This window comes from Xiphophorus maculatus, chromosome 2 (assembly GCF_002775205.1).
Source record: "Xiphophorus maculatus strain JP 163 A chromosome 2, X_maculatus-5.0-male, whole genome shotgun sequence".
NCBI lineage: Eukaryota > Metazoa > Chordata > Actinopteri > Cyprinodontiformes > Poeciliidae > Xiphophorus > Xiphophorus maculatus.
This window is the reverse complement of record NC_036444.1, coordinates 17,607,358-17,628,131: the sequence shown is the minus strand read 5'-3', so window position 1 is coordinate 17,628,131 and position 20,774 is coordinate 17,607,358. Positions and strand designations below refer to the sequence as shown.

The 20,774-nt window shown below is 37.1% G+C and overlaps 1 protein-coding gene across 4 annotated transcripts in view; it reads right to left on the bottom strand.

Moving 5' to 3' along the window:
• The window catches only part of srgap1 (SLIT-ROBO Rho GTPase activating protein 1), an 86,458-nt gene that overhangs the window by 39,851 nt on the left and 25,833 nt on the right, over positions 1 to 20,774 (bottom strand). For all 4 annotated transcript variants that reach the window (XM_023353238.1, XM_023353236.1, XM_014470311.2 and 1 more), the window contains exons 2-5: positions 18,987 to 19,182; positions 11,085 to 11,247; positions 4,392 to 4,454; positions 437 to 589 (exon numbers count right to left, since the gene is read on the bottom strand). In XM_023353238.1, the coding sequence (XP_023209006.1) occupies positions 437 to 589; positions 4,392 to 4,454; positions 11,085 to 11,247; positions 18,987 to 19,182 (575 nt within the window). The remainder of the gene's footprint in view (positions 1 to 436; positions 590 to 4,391; positions 4,455 to 11,084; positions 11,248 to 18,986; positions 19,183 to 20,774) is intronic.

Sequence of the window (20,774 nt, the reverse complement as noted above, 5' to 3'; positions counted from 1 at the left end):
CAACATTCCCACCATTGAACATGGTGGCGGCAGCATCATGATATGGGGATGCTTCTGTTCATCAGGGATGCTAAATATGAACAGAGTTTGTGGGAAGAAGGATGGAGCTAAACAAAGCTAACTTCTAGAAAAAATCTTGCTGAAGGCTGCAAAATCTAGAATGGAATAGTTTGCATCAAAGCATGTTTTTACTTCCCAATTTATTAATTACTTTGAGGTAGCCTAAAAAATAAAATCCAATTAATGTTTGTGGTTTTAACCTGACAAAATGTGAATGCTTCAAAGATTATTCACATTTTTTAAGGACACTGCAAAAACGCCAACAGGGAAAGCGAGTTGTAAACAACTTACTTAGTTTTATTTAAATATGATCATTTAATTTAATTTTTTTTTATTAATTTCAAAATAATTTGCACTATTCAAGCTTCTTTTTCACCTTCTCTTTTATTTTCTCAATCTTCTTCTCCATCCGTATGCTGAAGACAGGGTCCCCCCTCCCAATCTGCTTTTCTTCCTGCTTCTCAGCATCCTTCAGCTTGCTCTCGGCGTTGATGCTTTCTGAGTGGTACATGTGGTAGGTCTTCATCACCTGTACATGCACACAAAAATAAATCAGACTAAGATTCAAGGAAAACAATCCTCATTGCATATTTATTCCGGCATCCTTTTAAAGAAAGAAAAAAATCCTAAATTGATGCAATGTGCTTAAATGACTAAACTCTGAGTATCCAGTCAGTTTCGTGTGTTTAGCTATGACTGGCCTTTTATAATCCACTACTAAACGCTCTGTAACTCAAACTGCTTATTCATTACATATCAGATAATTTTATCCCACATCCATTTCACTTTGACCAAATAGCAGGATGAATTATCTCAGGGTTGACTGTACATTTACAACTTTGAACCAAAGCAAATAAACTCAGTGTCTGGGAGTCTTAAATGAAATCTGAATGAGTGTAATGCAAGTCCTGCAAATGTAGCTGATTATACGACCTGGGAGTGAGTATTTTTACTGTGTTGGCCTTTATGTCGGCTGTATCTGTAACATATGCTTGTTGAATGATAATTCCCACTCTGTGAGCTCATCTCCTCTTGCTGCCAGTTCATCAGTGCTTCTGTATTTTGGAAAAACTCAGAGACACTTCCTGCAGCCTGAGTCATCACCTAAAATGGAAGGAGTTTGTGTGCTAGTCATACTATATCCATGATCAATTAGGAACTGACTCACTTGTAAGTAGAAGGTAGACTATGAAACATGAAAAAAAAAGATTCAGCAGAGCTAAAGGAAGATAAAAGTGCTCAGAAGGAAAAACAATTATTGGAGCTTTATGGAGGATGATGAAGAGTGTAACGATGAAGCCAGCTCAGACCAGACCTTACAATATTGGGTTTGCAAAAATGAGACAGGATTTTAGCTATATTTTTGGCAAACTGAGAATCTCTGGGGTTTCTTCCCACGTAAATACAAATCTGATTAAGAACTATATATAAACAAATCTAGTCAATGGACAATAATTTAGTCCATATTTGACTTATTCAAATAGAAAAAAAAACATTACTGGATAATCTTTAAAACTGAAGCAGTTTCTTAACACAAAGTAAGTTGTCATGATTGTTTTTCCACCTCTCCTTTATTATTTGGTACCATTACATTTTAGAACCAATGACTTTGCTTTGCGTTGAGTAGTTTTAGTACAAATGCATTTAACTCAAAACAGACATAGCAAATTAGATTAGAAACTTTAAAGATCGCTGTATTGTTCATATTTTATGCTTGTCCCCACCCTAATCCATCCATCCATCCATCCATCCATCCATCCATCCATCCATCCATCCATCCATCCATCCATCAACCCATAAACCACCAGACGTAAGGATTAAAGTGAAGGACACCCTGGATATGTTGCTAGTTCATCACTGGGCCAACAAAAATGTAGAAAACAATTAGTTCTGCAAAAAAAAATCCTTCCTATGAGCTTTATTTGAAGCTATGAACCTATGAAGCTTTATTTAACCTAACATGTATGATTCTGAATTGCTGCAGTCCAGAATCATGCATGCAGAACCCACACAATCTCATAAAAAATGCTAAAACAAAACTGATTTCTTTGAGAAAATAAAATGTCCAATAGTCTTTCTAGTTAGGTGTCACTATTGACAATAAATATATTTTCATTCTATGTCCATATACAGCGGTACACAGCAGCAGTGGTTTCACCTGGATTGAACTTTCTCCAGCAAATTATAACTTCACAACCTGTTTCTGAAACAAGCTTGTCTGCTCAAAACCTCAACTTCAGTCCGGAGACTCTCCCTTCTCAGAACATAAACATTTTACACCCAAATGGAGTTATTTTTGGACGTATGGAACAACACAGATAACCCTGATTTGTCTGGAGTTCCTCTCTTATGGTTGGGGTTTGGCCTAACTGGATTCAGTTTGGAGATGGGTGACTGACCTCAGGCCCTGCACTCTTCACTTACTGGTCTGGAGTCTGCCACGGCTGTGTTTACTCTGCAGCTGTTTTTGGAGGGACACATTTAGAGCAGACCAGACCTGTTATTTCATTCTCAGAGGCCAACACGGGGACTGTGACTGTCTGATGCAATAGCTACAGTGTGCGTGCGTGTGTGTGTGTGTACCCTCAGGGGACTAAATCAGGTCAAATCAGCTGCATGGACAGTGGTGAGACTGACACTCTGAGTTGAAGGCAACACTTTGTTTGGAGCAGCAGAGTTACGGTCTGAGAGTGCAACCATGCTGGTTCTCTGAAGCGGGTAACTGGAGACTAAAAGCAAACTTAAAAGCTTTTCATTCAATCACTGGGGATGGCACAACAGCTGCGTTGACTTGTATTTAATTAGTTTACACCCATCGTTACCATGACGATCAATAGAGAGGCTATTGATTGCGAGTTCCGAGGAGAATGATTAACCAACATGACAATACTTCTCAAATTGGCAGTCTTCCTCACTCTGATGCACCAAAATACTTTGTTTTGACACTATCTGGGTATTAACAAGGGAGCAAAATATGAAATAAAAAAATTTAGATATATTTCCTTTAGTTCAATACAAATTTGGAACAAAAAGTTACATGTAATGCTCCAAAGAATGAGCAACACATCAAACAAATATAGCTGCCTGATATAGGAAGTTACAGTTGCACAAATAGCAAAAGATTCATGATTAACCAGCTGCCCACATTTGCTTATAAACAATTGTTGGGCAGAAATTATTTATTTAAGGTCTATTACACATCTTAACCAGGAATGTTAATAATTATAAAAGATTCCATAGATAAATCTAAAACAATTATCAAACTTCAAACAGATGTAGCTTAGGAGTAAGAGCTTAAATACATTCAATGCCTGAATAGTCGTCAGTCTATCGTAACAATGAGGTGCGACAACTATGTGGCTGTCCTGATTAGTGCAAAGTTGAACTTGTTGATTAAGACGGACATGGACTGTTTGTTTTTTTATGTCATTTCTAGTGACAACTAAAGTGAAAGTGAAGACCTATTTCTGCACATATCTACCAAGTAGCATTTTTAAACTAAACATTTCAAGGCTTGTCTGTAACTTTATAACTAATCTGCAAACCACAGAAAAGTTTTTAATCAAACACCTCTGAATTTTATGACAACAGTGGTGTTTTACAGCATCAGGAGACTCTCTCAAAGCTCGACAACACCCCAGGCCTCCAAACACCCCAGATCCCAATCTGACTGAACATCCGGGGTAACTTCCTGCAAAACCCTATCCCACGGAAACTCCACCCCGCAATCCACAGGTCTTATCTACTGCAAGCATCACATCTCACCACAGACCCATCAGGTCTACAGCCTGATGGATGCTCCTAACTATAAAGTTTTCTTCAAAGCAATGTCTGTTGTTCTTTTACAACTACTGAATAAAGTCAACAATGACAAAAAGAAACAATACAAAAGGAAGACTAAACAGCAAAATGCTATTTTGCTCCAAGCATCCCTCTGTGGGTTTTTAGGAGTTTTCTTCCGATGAGACGGAGCAAGTAGCTGATGAGGGCCATTAAAAACAAAACATGGGGTCTAATGATTCAAGCAAGCACAACCTGGATACTTTTGGAGGATTTAATAGCTAGTTTACTGCCTAATGGTTTCATTCTACAAAAGAAGTACAGATTCTACAGTAAATGGTGCGGTGGATTGTGTGTGGTGCTGAAAACAAAGTATCAATTTAGATCTGTCAGATATCAAATTACAGATGAATTCAGATGTGAAACTGAAAGACATGATGGGAAGCTGTTCTGATTAGAGCTAGTTCAACACCAGCAAGCAGCCTCAACCACAGTCAAGATGAACATAATTAGATGCATTAGTGGAAACAAAGCAAGTCATTAATACTTACTGTGTATAGCTCATTTAGCACTTTCATTAAGTCTTCCTGAAGCTGGAAAGCAATTTCCTTGCTCTGCAAAATAAAAGAAAAAAACAAAAGAGACAAAATAGTTACACAATGTATTTTTTTCACACTGCATAAAATTAGTAAGATATTTTTTTCCATTGGTGTCCATTTTTGTCACAACAAACTCCCTCTTTTAATATACAAATTTTTCAGATTATAAATCAAATTTTCATATGACACAAAAAATAATCATACTTAATAGAAAAAGCAGTTAATATATAATTAATTAGTCAGGATTAAGAACATGTGTTTTTAAAGTGTCCAGTTTCACAAACTACACACAGGCCTGATTTCTGGCAGACCTGTAGAATTAAAAAGACACTTCAAAAGAACCTGTCTGACAACACGAAGTAGGCTATTTTATTATTAGATTGACTAATTTCAAATGTTATGTATTTTTTGCCAAGTTGACTTACAACATGACATATTATTGTTACAGGTTAATTTTCTAAGCTACAGAAAGGAAATTGTTAAGGACCTAAGCCTATATTGATATCCAATATTATTACTGCTGTTATGGCAGTGTTTACCAGTATTTTACTTTATCTTTTTTTATATTTAACTATACTCAATTAATCATCTGAATAACTGATAGATTAGTCGATTACTAAAATAATTGTTTACCCTATTAATAAGTTGCTACTGGAGAAACGGTCAGTGTTTTTTGTTACTGCTGAGAAGAAGTTTCATGCATTCGTCTGCTTGATTTGTAATGTAACAAAGGGTTTTCTCTGAATATTAAACTGAATGATAATTAAATGCAATAAATGCATCACAAACAACGTGGCATATTATAGACAAGAGCGCTCAATAGTTTGGACATCACGACCTTATTAATGGCACTGTTTATTGCACAAATGACCACACTTCTATTTTAAAAAACTGTACTGGCTTAAATCAGAACAAGACACAACATAACAGTGAATTACTTTTTTTTTTTCCCAGGATTTTCAGTGTGAAAGCGATATCAGTGTCTTGCTCACTTTTCCACCCAACAGCAGCTCGAGTTTCACTCCCCACATGCTCAACGCATTATTTGGCTGCCAAGACTAAGACTTCTTCCCAATATGTTAACTCAATCAGCCGTGCCACAGGCTTGACTCAGTAACACAATCACACACATGCCCACATTAATGCATCTAGCAGTTGTGGGATACGATTTAAACAGTGCTGGACTTAGAGGGACCTTTTTCTATTAATCTAATTGTGGCACTTTCATATTTCCTTGGCACTATTTCCTTGACTAAGACAGTGTATCACATGTTTATGAGGTTATGAGTCATGACAATGAATTTTTGATTGCTCCACTGCAGTTGATACCGCAGGCTGGATGTTACCTGGATGATGTTACAGCCTTGGCCGGCACGTCAGGTCTCTTTCTAACCCTGTTAGCCTCAGACAAATCTCATTCTGGGAGCCGCTTGGCGCAAAAGGCTATGTGAGGGTTTTCTGGGGGTAACATGAATCCTACTGGAGAATAATTTTACTTCTGATCAAAACATGGAATGCACTGGCTAAAACCCATGGATTTTCAATGGCTTGAAAAAGTGTCCACAGACATTTTTCCCCAAGTCATTTTCACACCAAAATAAACTTTGTTTGTATTAAAGTTTTATGTCATAGACCAAGACAAAGTAGTGTGTAACTGTGAGGGCTTTTATTTTATTTTTTACAAATACAACCCTTAAAAGTATTGCAAATGTTTGTATTCACTGCAATACTTCTAGAGTGTGATTTCACAAGCTCTCCTGGAGACATTTGCCAAATAGCTCATGCTAAGTCAAGGACAGCAAACAAACCTCTAAACTAGACTCATTATGACCTTCTTTCATAAAATTGCTTCCTTCTTGCCACTCCTCCATAAAGGCCAAATTAGTGGAGGGCTCAGTCATCAGATGATGACACCTGACCTGTGGATCTCTGCAGTTCTCCCAGAGTGTGTCTGTTTTAGGCTCATCAGCTGAAGTCAGCGGTGTCGAACTCAGTTACGTTTTGGGCCACATCAAAAATCTGAATGTTCTTAAAGGGCCGGTTGTGCCAGAATGTCTTGATAAATCCCATTAGACTGTTAAAAAATTATGAAACAACTGTTTATTTGTGTTTCTTAAAATTAAATATTGTACATCTTTTCACACTAATCAGTCCCTCCAGAATTTTGTGATTGGTTTTTGTGTTTTGTTGTTTTTTTTTTTCAATTAAAATCACAGATTTTGTGGATTTGTGAAAAACTCGGGGGCCCTATTAATGTAATTTAGAGTCTAGAGGGTCACATAAAAAGTTACGGCGGATCAGATTTGGCCCCTGGGCTTTAAGTTTGTCACATGTGGCTTAGGTGGACAGCCGTGTTTGAATAAGTTAGTAGTTATTACATATTCTTCATTTTTCTTCTAAGAAAGTGAGATGTTTAGAATTTGAATGTGCTGTGTTCATTGGTCTTCATGATGTTCTTTAGCAAACCTGGGAGATCTTTGTAACTCAGCTGTAATTAAACTGAGACAGAATTGTATGCCTGCTCCATTTACTCTATTTACTAACTTCTAAAGGTAGTTGTTGGCACTTGATTTTATTAAGGGAAATTAGAGTAAAGGGGATGAATGGAAATATGTACCACAGTTTTCAGATCTAAAGTCACATTATTATACAGTTTTAACAAATCAGCATTTTTCTTAATCTGAAATGTAGCAATAATATGCCTCTTAAAATATTAATTAAACTAGGGATATTCAAAATCAAACAAAAGCTCCAGCATTTTTTTCAATTATGATTCCGATTTATAATTCACTCCAATTTTACAGCTCCAGGGTTTCTTCAGCACCAAAAGTAATGCGCAGACAAGGATGAAGAGACAGAAGAAACATGCAATCTCCTTTTCATTGCATGTCTCTTACTGCTAAAGCTGCACAAGCAAGAAGACAGGCAGCAAAGAGGATTAGAGTCTCGTGTCTGAACTTAGAGAGTCTTGCCAGGGGACTGGGATTATCTGCAACACTTACCTAATCACCACCTTGTGAGTAACGATACTCGATCTATTGCAGTTACTTAATCAGGGGGGAAACCGAGAGAACCAAATCTCGTCCATTGTCACCTTATGGGTGTTTCACTCAACACAAGGCATTTAACATGTAGGCTATAGGTTTAGTATTGATCTCGTCTAAACAAAGCAACTTCTTCCACATGTTTGCTGTGTCTCCTACATACAATAATGTGTCGCAAAATTCCAAATGTCACTTCAATTCTTCCATCAACTTGTGCAACTCCTGCAAGGAAATTAATTCAAGTTTATGGTTGCATTGAGACAAAACCTGAAAAAGTTCAGCGGGTGTGAATACTTTTACAATGCATTGTTGATACCTAATCCATTATGTTCGTCACAGTCAAGTGAATTTGTTTATAAAGACGTATTTTTTCCCATATAGAGCAATAAGACGTGAAACGACCCTTGTGGGAAAAGTCTTAAGCAACAGTAAGTTGAGAAGACAAAACCTTTGACTATCTGTCAGATCAAACACATATCAGCTCTTCCCCATTTGGAAAGCTGGGATGCGATCCAGAGCTCAATGAAAAGCTTTCCCAGGGATCTCACGAGCTGTGATACGGTGTCTGCGTGAGTGAGAGCAGTAAAGACAGACGTGGCAGTAAAGAAACAATGCATTCAAGACATTACTAACCTTTTTGCTTGAAGAACCAACACTTAGAATGCTTTGAATCCTGAAATGTTCTCCTCTTTTATACTGTAGCTAAATATAACACAAAATATTTACCTCAAATTATAAGCAGCGACAGTTGCTTACCAAATGTTGTGTTGCATAACCAGTATTGATTTAATTTTCTCAACTTTACTCCCTTTCATTTGAAAAGACTCTCAGTTGGGGGAGTTTCCAAATTACTCTAATTCATCACAAGGATCTTACAAATAGATTTCCTCTTTTGAGTTCATTCCATCTGTGAACCAACCACATCAGAAAGATAAAACAAACCAAGAGAGGAGAAAACAGGGAAGCCTTTAGGGAGTGGTGGGTTTCATAAAGCTGCTGACATAAATCACAGTTTAACAGGCAGCAGTCGCTTAGGGCCTCTGTGTGTGGTGCTGTCCTGCCACTGCAGAGCAGACTTTTACTACATTTAACATAATACTTTGATTAAATCTTGATTGAGAAATATATGGAAATGCAATCTTAGCTGAATCTGTGTATGCAGTAAAGACTGCTTAGATGCAAGATTTGCTAAAATACTATATTTCAGATGTCATGAATTCACCTTCTCGATATCAGTACTATATTTGACCAATTTAATGGACTTTTAATTGTTCTTAAATTCCACACAATCTATCTTTTTATTGCCTGAGATGCTACAGCTCATGGAGGATGGTCAGCATCGTGTAACGGTAAAGACAGGAAATGACTGATGTGAATCAGTCATAATCAATATAATCGGCACAATAGATTCTCTCTGCTATTTATTTATTTTTTTCACCCCTCCAGGGGGTCTTTTGTGGGCTCTAGTGTCCCTTAAATGATAGTAGGCTGACAGGAAACAGGGAAGGAGAGGGGGGAAGACATGTGGCAAATGTCGTCGGGTCCGGGAGTCGAACCCGCGACGGCCGCGTCGAGGACTCAAGGCCTCCAAATACGGGTCGCTCTAACCACTACGCCACCACGGCACGCCCCATCTCTCTGCTATTTTTAACACTTTGCCTACTGAAAAGTTTAAAGCTGCATCAGACTTCAGAAATACCACCTTGTAGTCTCTTTCTCCCACAGAATAGGACTGTCATGAATAAAACAGAGCAGAATAAAACAAAGAGCCAGTTGTATGAATAATGGAAAGTGAATGTGATGAAACCCATCCAAGCATAAAAACAAAAGATATATTGTCTATCTTAAAATACTTTTAAGATAGACAATATATATAAAAGCCAAGTGGTCAAGTAGAGGATGTTGATGGAGGCCCCAGGACCTGTCTTTCTTTGTTTACTTGCTCTCTGTGAATGGACTGCTCAGCATGACCCCTGAACATACAAGAAACTAAAAAGCCCTGGTCTTTGATGTGCTGGAAGGATGACAGCCGTACATCTGTCTCTTCAACTCTGCGAGGGAGCTCACGTAATACGGGGAAGTTCTCTGTTGTTTGTGCCTCATTATTGGAGCTCCGCTGAGATCAAACGCTCGGGGAAGCTTTAATTAGAGGACGAGATGTGACCTCCCACAAGGCAGCTGTTTGTCTGCACAATGTCACCTGGATCCACAAAGAAGCTGCAGAACTTTAAAGGGACAAACATTCCATGATGTGGTTTGATACTCCAGATTCCACAGCGTCAGAGTGAAAGGTGCTGCAGTTGCAGTGAATCAGGTCATTGAGGATCGAAAGTGTGCTCAGAGCTGCACCATAATGTAATTTCAATAAGTTAAGCATTAGGACTAAATACAACCACAAGACTTAAACCGAAGCACATTGAGGGTTCTTGGTAACTATTTGGGCTAAACCAGTGTTAAAAACCAAAGTTGAAAGCAAAAACTAAACAATACATTTCATTTTCTAAATAAAGAAGGGAAAATTTGAAGGTTTCTGATCAATTAAAGAAAGAAAGAACAGAGAAGCAGAATATTTTCTGCAAGCTAAATGTACACAAAGGCACTCCACTTAGGAAAGGCAACTTTGTAATTTAGCTCTGTGGTAAGTTCATGCGACTCCTGCAGCAAGGAGCTCATAATCTGTTAGGGAGTTGTCATCTTTGTGGTGAGAAAAAAGGCAGCGGCTTGGTTTTGACCAGAAAGCCATGAAAGAGTGAACGTACACTGATTTGAAGCTGCGGTGCCCAAAGTTCAACGCCATTACTCTAATTCAGAAAACAAACCACAGCGGCTCAATGGAGCATCATGCCAGCAGAGGCAAAGATGAATATAACTTCCTGCATATCATACAACTAAGTAGGCCAGCTTCCAAGTGAACGGGTTAATTTATAATTAGAGACTGTTTATACAAAATGCTGACCTGACCGCTGTGGAAAAATCTGGATTGTGTTTAGTTGCGTTAAACCGTGTTTAAAATTCAAAAAGAAAAAGTCACGTCTGACCCCTCAGGTTTAGGTTAAATATAAGCATGGAAATTTTCTTAAAGCATATTTTGTCAGTGACATGCTACTTGAAGTTGAAAATTACATTAAAGAATGAAACCAATTTTGTGTTGAATACAATACACATGACAGAAAAGAAATTGTGTTATTTGCACAGTGCCCAAAAATGAATACGGTTCAGGTTTCTCATGACAGTCTCTGAAAATTTGTTGGAGTCAGATAATCTGTCTTAATTTTAGCTGTCAATTAAAGGGACATATCTGTCTTGTTTTAGGCTTAGGAAACATTTAGCTGAGACACAGAGGAAATTATTAGATTAATTATGAGCAAATTCTAGAGAGTGAGGGGGAAAGGTCACTTTCTAAAACAAGGTAGTGACCTTAATTCTACATGATAAAATCCATTTTCTGTCAGTCTCTGACCTAAACAACTCAATTTCGAACAAATACAGATAAATGACAGGTAGGCATCCACAAAAGAAATATAGGTCAGGTCATTAGCTGATTAGCTGACCTTTTTTGGTCAGCTAATCAGGAGTAGCCAAGTAATCTGTCCATCCTCACCTTTTTCAGTAGCCGCGTGGAGTCCTCACTGATTTGCATGAACCTCATGATAACATTATTGAGGTAGATGTCACTCAGTGTTGCATGGTCTTTACTCTCCCTCCTGACCTGGTTCAGCAGCAGGTACCAACAGTTGACTGGTGACAGCAGATTTTGATCTTTTCTAAAGAAACCAGAAAAAACAATCAGACGCCAGGAAGAGAAAATCCAATAAGGTTGTTTATTTTCTATGTGTAACTGAGGAAAATAAGAGCAAGAAGAGTGGATCTTCATCTTTAGGAGACTTGGCAGGGTAAATGGATTATTAAAGGGTGTAATGAAGTCCATAGATCATGACTGATCTAACTCCATCATAGAGGGACTCAAAATGGTTCACCCATTCATGCTTATGGTCACTGCATTTGGACATTTCCCTGTTTGCTTGTTTCGGCACCAGTCTTCAAAAATAACTTAAACAGAATACAAGGACAGTCTTTTTAATAAACAGAAACATTTATTAAGATCCTTGAGTATGCATTACATGTAGCCCATTGCTCTGACCTAAACAGTAAAGTTGAAAATATCTTCTGAGTTATATTTCTGAAATAGATCTCCATATATTACTCTGAGCCAAGATAAGTTCTTACAATCAAAGTGTCCCATAGACCTAAAACATTCACATGGGTTACATTTAGACATTTAGGATTTTTCTGTTAAAGTCAGTAGTCTATAGTATCTTGGTTAAATTGAAATATTTCCTCTGAATCCACAGAAAGTGTTATCCGGGTTGGAAATACCGAATCACGAAAAGATTCCCAAGACGATTTCAGAAAGTCAAAGCATTGTCCACACTACGGTTTATATTTGTGGGTTTATTAAGTCTCATTAATATATGATAATGTTGGTTGTCAACAATAAAAAGTTGTTATATTGTTGTCCAAAGTTTGTCCAAAGGAGCAGTTTCAAGTCTACGATCATGAGCAACACCATGAATAAGTAATTTGTAATTTATGACTCTTCACACATTGTGGCACAGGTTAAGCTAATACTTAACTTTTCTCATTTTTAGAGCACATACTCTAAAACCAGACTGGAACAGTTCGTGCAGATCATTTTTCTACAAATGAAGAGTTTATTATTTTAAAAGAGTCGAAAACCACAGATTTCATTTATCGCATGACAAAAAGTTAAATTGTGAACAAATCTGGTCAGCTTGAGAAAAAGAAAAGTTGCACTAAAGAATAAAAAGAACAAAACAAAATATAGCAGGCAAAGAGCCATTTCCTGCGTCGTGTGCTTGCTGCTTCCAGGCTAACAGTAGGACATTGTCCAGACCGCCGCAAGTGGGGCCCTGTATAAGCACCGGCCTGCAGACAGACTTCCTTTGGGTTAATCTGTAACATTCCTCCAGCATGCAAAAATCCAGCACAATATGAGTAATTGTGACAGTCCACATACATGTGCAATTTGGAGGAGGTTTAAAGGTCCAGGTCTTAGGTCAAGTCATGGAGGAACCATATGGAGACTCGCCTCTGCTCCCCTGTCACAAAGTCAGTTTGTGCTGACAAGCTGCACTTGTCAGCACAACAGGTGAAAATGTGTCCTCCGCAACTGACCCAGCCCTGAACTGGCCTTCAGTGATGGCAACACATCAGTTGGAATAGAAAAAACTAATCAAATGAGCCCGATACCAGCATTCCAACCAGCTGAAGCGTTCTCTAACGCGATGCAAAAACAGGAAGAAACTGAATTTGATAAAGGCAGAGGCACACATATGAAAACCATCTGAAACCAGTCTGTTTCCAGACAAAGATAAGGTGTGTGGACAAAAAAAATTTGAAAACCCTGACATGTATTACTGTCGGGCTCACCAGGCCTCAAGAAAAGCAAAAACTCTGTTCTTGCACTGTGAAAATCTGAACACTGTACATGAATATGTAGCTCCCTTTACTCTGATACCCCTGAATAGACTCGAGTGGAACCTTGAAAAGTCACTTAATTAGTGAATAGACTCAAAACTGTTGGTGATTTAATCTCAGCTTCTCAAAGGTTTGCTAGAAAATGTAGTGAAGAAGTTGAATCAGGGAGACCACATTTCAGAAAGAGCATAAGTTTTTAAATTTCCACTTCAGGCAATAAATTACAAAGTCAAATTTCTTTTAAGTCATATTTGATATATGAAGCATTTTTATATGACTAAAGTTAACAGTGTTAATTGACTGTGCTGTAAAATGGCACTATGTGCCTGGAAAACACATAACACTGCCCCCATAAGCAGAGAGATGGAAGTCATTCAGAGTTGATAAGAATAGTGATAAACAACACTGGAAGAAATCTAACACCGGTCACAAAAGAACTGATGTGGGCAGACATCTGGTGTCCAGCAGAACAGCAACCTTAAATACAACTGGAACCAAAATGGGAAGGTTTGAATGAAGTCCAAACCTATATCCAATCAAGAATCTGGCAAGTCATATAAACTGCTGTGTACAGGTGATCTTGAATCAAGCTCTGAATGAGCTTGAGCTTTTTGCAGAGAACAAGGGGCACAATTTGAGACTATGTGCAAAACTGGTAGACATACACCAACATACACCTGTAATTGTATACAATTGTATATTTCTTTAATTAAAATAAAATCGTTGAAAGTTAAAGCAATGTACTGATCAGTATGCTGCGTAAAACATGAAAAAGCAACATGTGAGAATGCAAACTTTTGTATGCGCAGAAAAAAAGCACATAATGTTTAGACATGACAAATCCTGCAGCTCCACGTGAACAAATGAAACAATTCCACTAACCAAAATCAGCTGGATAGAATGTTTCAAATCAGCCTGTACATCAGATGAGGGATACAAAACATCTGAATGAAAGCTCTTTGTTCTTTGAACGAAAACTACAGACTATGCATACTAGCCCTGTAGTATTGAAACATTCACATAGCAGTAAAAGGCAAAAGGAGCCTTATTCTCCATCATGAAGTCCAGAAATAACCCTGAATACTTGGGAATATGACTTTCATTACAATAGTTTAAACAATTACACACTAGGAAAATGGTCTTCCTATTTTTAGTGCAAGCAGTTCTGTGAGTATTTAAGAGACGAAAACTTTAAACTTGTGACAAAAAGAGGTCAGACTAAGAAGTAATGAGATTCATTCACAGACTGCTCTCTGAGAGCTGCTAACTAACCCCACATAATGGCAGGAAAATCTCTCACTGTCATCATTTCCCTCTCAGCCAGGGCAGGAACTGGGTCAGACAGATTCCCAAATGATAGTCAGGCTCCCAGCAAGCTCAAAGACCAGTATGAAAGGGGAAACTGCAGTCCAGAAAAGGCAGGGGGGGAAAAAAGAGTCAGATAAAACAGAGGTCTCGTTAGAAACTTCTTCCCTCTTAAAATGTAAATGTGTTTGTTTTATTCATTTATGCTGTGCAAATCCATGGGTAAGTGGGTCAATGTCAACGTACTTACATCATTGACTCTCATACAGTCAATGATGCTGACAAAGAGAGATAATTAACAGTTTAGTGTGCAGTTTCCTGAAACACGAGCTTTTCATCAACAACGAAGGGAAAGCAGCAGAAATTCTAAATAATCTTTCATTTCATTTTTAGATTGAAAATCTTTCAATCTAAAAATCTTTCATTAATAAACTAAGCAACCTCCGAGTCAACAAAAACAAAGACATATGGAGTTTGCTCACAACAAACATAACAAAACATACTTTTCTGTCCCATGTCACACAAACCCAGCACACAGCACAAAACGACGTGAGGCATTATAGATGACACAGCATGTTTCATCCCGTTTCTTTAGGGACAAAGTGACTTAACCAAAGGCAAATACAAGGCAATAATAACATTCTCAAAACATCCAACTAGAGATTTAGTCACAATAATAATATAGTTTGTTTTGTTTGACATAACATCTCGATGTTTGCATTTGCATAGTAAATGAAAGACGCAATGTAAGGAAACAACATGTGTCTACATTCGCTCTCAAACTCAAATTAACATGAAAAATCTGTTCATGGAGAAAATAAGCACAACCTTTTAGCTGAGTCGCAGCAGGACTCAAAGGAAAACTAGCAGTGATGTTGCTGCAGCGCAAACACACTTGATGTGGATCATGTGTGTTAACACAATGCCAGGAAGGAAGAACATCCTCAATAGGACTGCACTGTATGCAAAAAAGTTATCATTATCACAAATACAAATGGACACAATATCAATATCACTAAAAGCTCCTTGGTCTGCAATAAATATCTGGTAACAATGTAACTACTACGGTTTCAAGCTCACTTTCCCAGTAAAACATTCAGCAATGCTTGCTGTTTTATGAAGTCAAAATGAGTGATGTTCTATTAGTATCAATGAAAAATGACAACTAGGGGTTTTCTTTGCCAAAATAGCAGCTGAGTCTTTTTCAGTGTTGTGGAGTTAGATATGATCTATACCTTTTTCAAGTAGCTGAAAGTATAACACTCACTGTCTTGGGTCTATGTTAGCATCTAAGTTAAAGCACAAAGACGTTACAACTATTTAAATATATTCTTTAAAGCGTCTCATATCTTTCCTAACATAATCTCAAATTTTTTAATCCTGTGCAGCTCTTTTCTGCAACCTGCCTGAATGTGGTGCAGGCAGGCATTGTTTTTATTTTTTGATTCTTTGCCTTTCAGTTTATATACGTGCTGTAAAATCTATTTCCCATTTGAGACACAAATAAATCTGAATCTCTGAGGCCTCCTATCCAAGAATTAAAGCTAGCTATATACCGGGGTTCGATTCCCCAACGGGGAGTGAAGTTTGTTTCAGGTCCCTCTTGAAAATGAGATCTAGATCTCAACGGGGTTTACCTGATTAAATAAAGGAATATATATATATATATAAATAAACAGAATGAGTAAACAAAAGGATCTAATTATTGTGATGGTCTAGTTAAAGTCCAGATCTCAACAGGATTGAGATGCTGATTGAGATAATGTGTCGGTTCTGCATGATGGCAGTAAAGAAATGAAAATGAAATGAACTGAAGTAGTGAGAAGAAGTAATTTTGTCCAAAATGCTTAAATCGAAAGAGGGTTTACTTTCTTTTAGCCATGATGTTATGTGTGTGTCTGCTTTTGTATTAAAATACTACAGAGCACAACCTAACTGCACACACATATGGAGACCTCATTTTCTAGTAGGGGTGAAATTCTGGTCACCAGATGAACAGATAGAATTTTTTTATGTCAAGACCTAGATTTAAGGTTAAAGTGATTTATTTTCAATAATTGGTTTATGTGTTAGCAGCAGTTTCTTCATGGCATTCAGTTGTAATGGTTAAAGTTACGAAAGTATGCCCACAGGCTCTAAGAGATGGACATGTTTTTATGTGTTTATTCCACAAATAGCTACACAAGCACAAATGCAAGACTTTCCAGCAGATTCTTGCTGTGTGCATGGGAACTCTGATGTTGCCCTGCTGTTTTATGTCTCTACTGGAAAGGACTAGCTGCATTATAGGTTTTTCCCTAAACATCTTTGACACATAAGCAATGGTTCAGTTTAATGAAAGACTGCTGCTATTTCACCGCATCATCTGACATCTAAGAAGCTCAAAGCTTTTGACATTTTTCAAATCGAGTGCGTTAGCTTTCATTTACTGAACCTGTTATCTGTGCAGTTTACTAACGCAATTTGATTACTAATAGTTATGTTTAAATATTTTTTCTTTTATATATGCCTCTAAATTTACCCCAACAAAATGTACATCCTCTTACCAGACTTTTAAGAATACATGGATGAGGGAGAGCAGTGAAAGTCCAGTCAACAAATGAAATATATAATTCACAAGCAGAATGTAAATGTAAGGCATGTAAAATCCATAAGCCAAAAAAAATAAAAATACTGTATCCTAGCAGTATTTTGCAATTGCAATATTGTACACATTTGTGTCACAATAATTGCTGCAATATTCCAAGATGCTCCTGTTTTACAAAGAAAAATCCACAAAACATTTAGCCTGGATGCGCGACGGTAGAAGAGACATATCCGAAAAGATCTTGCTAGTCTTTTTTTTTTTTAAGTGAACAGAACCGTGTCTTTTCCATAACTTAACTTCTGCTTTGCTCCCATTTTTATCAAGCTTCATGGTAGTGCGGAAGAGAAGAGAGCTCCTCCAGAACCACACTGAATTCCTCTGCAGCAGTGAGTCATTGCCATAACCCCCAAATGTCACCAAGCCTGTGATTTCTGACATTCACAACCTTCATTTCACTCCTGAGGAGGATGGAGGACTGAACTCCAACTGTGTGAAAATGTTTTTCTGAGCCCATAGCTGTGTGAGAAAGATGCTGTTTTAGCTCCTTGTAACAACGTAAGTACATTTCTGTCTTGAAAAACCTAGATTTAGTGTCATTGGACACAAAAATAAACCCAAGCAATGATTCTTACAGGCCATTAGGAGAACACTGTGAGATGATGTTTATATAACTACATCATCAACATGGTTTATTAGGAGAGCCTATATGAGGCACAGCGTCAACCTCCACCTGTATCTCACCTTGTTACCTAGGCGCCGTTTAAACAAATATTCAAGGGAGGAGGCCCAAAGTTAGAATAGACACATTCCTAATGTTGTCTAAATATACTTAGCTTGACACAAACAATTAAAGTCTCTGCAGTTTTATAGAAAAAAGCAACATCTTGACAGCTCATCTTAAGATGAGTTAAGTTCAATTGCAGCGACCTCCCTTTTAAATGCAGCTTGTCTAGACTAACGTCCAGATTTAGCTTCCTTTTTAGATTGTTTTCATATTTTGCTGCTTTACCATAACAAACCATGTAAAAACTAACTTGGGGTTCTTGAGGCTACAGAAAAATTAAAACAAAAATACCCCTTTTCACACACAAGGAAATGTGCCCAATCAAAGCGACCCGTGAGAACATTATGGCCACACACTGTACGTTTGTTTATGTGAGCACAAAAAATTATGATGATTTAAAACTTGCAGGAAGGATTTTTTTTCTTTCCTAAATGTCATATATTTACACTAGAAATGTGCTCAAAGACAAATGTGGATCCTGTGGACAAAATGACCAGACTGTACAATGAAGTAACCTCAGAGTCCCATAATAGAGTCTCCATGCAAGTATTACACATGGGTGTACACCCAGCTGCTATAGTAATCCAGGCTTCAGATGGAGAGTGGGGGTTATGTAGAGACAGTGTGGATTTTACTTTATTTCATTGCACCAGTTTAAACAATTTGTCTGCTTTTTACATGAGCAGATCAATTCACCATGTTAATGTAGCGAAGACTGAAGAAAGTTACAAAAAAATCTAAACGGTACCTTAAATACAAATTAATGAGGAGAATATTTGAACAAATGTTCGATTCCCACAGCTTTTACAATCAGGTAAAATTTCTGTTCTGTTGTGTCCGTCATTTAAATGTAAATGTGTATAATTGCGGGCTAGCCTGACTAATTAGCCAACTACAATTTGCTTTATTAAACTTGTTTTAGTCTATAAATAGCTAATTAAGAAAATATTTATTCAATGTTTATAAATGGAAAGAGCCATAATGTTTATAAATAACATTATTACAATTAATTCTACTGAACAGTATTACTATAAACTTACTGTATAAAAAGAAAGTGATTAGTTAAAAATATAGAGATTAAATTACATGTACATAGTGGCTTTCTCTTATGTTATTAACATACAATATAAGTGAAAAAATATATACAATTCAAAAGTGAATACGGTGAGCTTACCAAAAAAGCTTTAGTAGCTATCTTTAACAATAACTAGAAAAAAACTATTAAAAAAACCCCCTGCAATATAGCTGACAAGGAATAGTTTTTCTTTGACCCTTTTAACAGAAGCCAATTATGAACAAAAACCATCAGAAAATTAGCATCTACTTACTTATACTGCTGGTGGTCCTTGGTGCTGCGAGTCTTCGCCATGAAGCGCTCAGCCAGTTTTTCCAGGTTTCTGGAGTATTCCATTTCAATTTCTGCTTTTTTTCTGAAGAAGTCCTGAAGGTCCTGCAGCAGCTGTACCCGCATTTCTGTCTGCTGGTCGAGGCATTTCTGCTGCTCCACTAGCTGGGTCCTAATCTCTGAAAACATACAAAGGTGAGACGTACATGAGGTACAGGGTAGTGAAAATATCTAAGGAAAGCAGAAACATGAACATTCGATATACAACAGTCCAAAGTGGATCTCAACTTGTCATAAATGTTCCAAACAGTTCCAAATGTTTCAATTCATAAAAATAATAATGAAGCTTTGCAATTTAGCTTTGCAAAAGATTACTATACAACTGTCTGTGTCAGCACTGAGGATGAGGACAAATGATCTGCATTCCCAATAATTTTGAATGGGTCAAAACAGGCTATTATGCCTCTGTTATGAGTCTCTGTAAAACTTTTAAAGAGGCTGGCACGGTGGACAAAACTAGTCCCAGGTGTTTCATTAAAGCTACAACTCCTGCAAGAAATGCAATCAGTTTCTCCTGTTTCTCACCATGGGGAGTTAAAAAAAACTACAAATGCTGTTGTTTTTGCAGCTTTCACATCGATCCACAATATCCACTTTAAAAAAAACAGAGGGGCAGGTCAGATCTCAACCATCTCTTTGTGTCTAAAAAATAGCATCTAACTTTTTTTTTTCCCTAGGGAATAATGCCAACAGCTTTCCTGTTCAACAAGTAATCTGGGATCCAAACAGACAGATTGTGGCCTCTGCATGCCACATCCTGCCCAGGCATTGTGTAATTGATTTCTTCTGATAGAAAATTTTTTTCACTCATATGTCTTTTGCAGAGAAAACAGATTAAAGAGGTAATTTGGAGCTAAGTGGTTACTGATGGAAGCAGGTAATTTGTCACATATGGCCCAAAGGTTGCGGCATATCAACAAATATTTTGTGCTTCATGCAATTATAAAGATAATTGCATGTGTTTTCATCTGCATAGTGTTACAAAAACAGCAACAGGGTCAAAAAATACCAAAGGTTTCAGGGCACAGCTTAAAGAATATTATATTTCATTGACACATAATATACATAATCAACACCACCAAAAGTTCAAATAGGTAAAAGATGATTATACATTCAAATTTTAACAGAGGTTAATCTAAATCTTCATCTTATTAAATTAGCAATGAAAAAGAATCTGAGGCCTTTTAAAGTAAAAAAAAAAAAAAGACAGAAAACTGTCCTGTAAAAAATATAGCCTTAGAGCATGGTGCAACTTTACCATCAAGTTACATATAATCATTACAGTTCTTATTAATCATCAATGTTCTTTAGTCTGCCTCGTGATTTCAATAATAAAAACTCTTCAGATAATATGGGCCTCAAATGCTAACCAAAATCAGTCAAAATGAAGTAAAAGTAAAGTAAAAACATAAAGAAACAGCAGAAAGAGACATTTAGGATGTGAAGTTTTCTTAAAGTAAAATCTGGGCAGAGAGGTCATCAAGTTTCATCACTTTTTGTGTATGCACCCCTGAGTACGACATTCAATATGGCTACAAAAAATAAGTTTTGGATCTGGTGTAAAAAGAAGTCAATCATGTCTTCAATTTAATGTGGTGGAAATTCTGGTTTAACGGTACAGGTTTAGTGAGCACAGAATAAATTACTTGAGAACAAAAAAAAAAAACTTTTAAAAGTCACCAACATTCAATTTGTTAATTTCTAGTTAAAG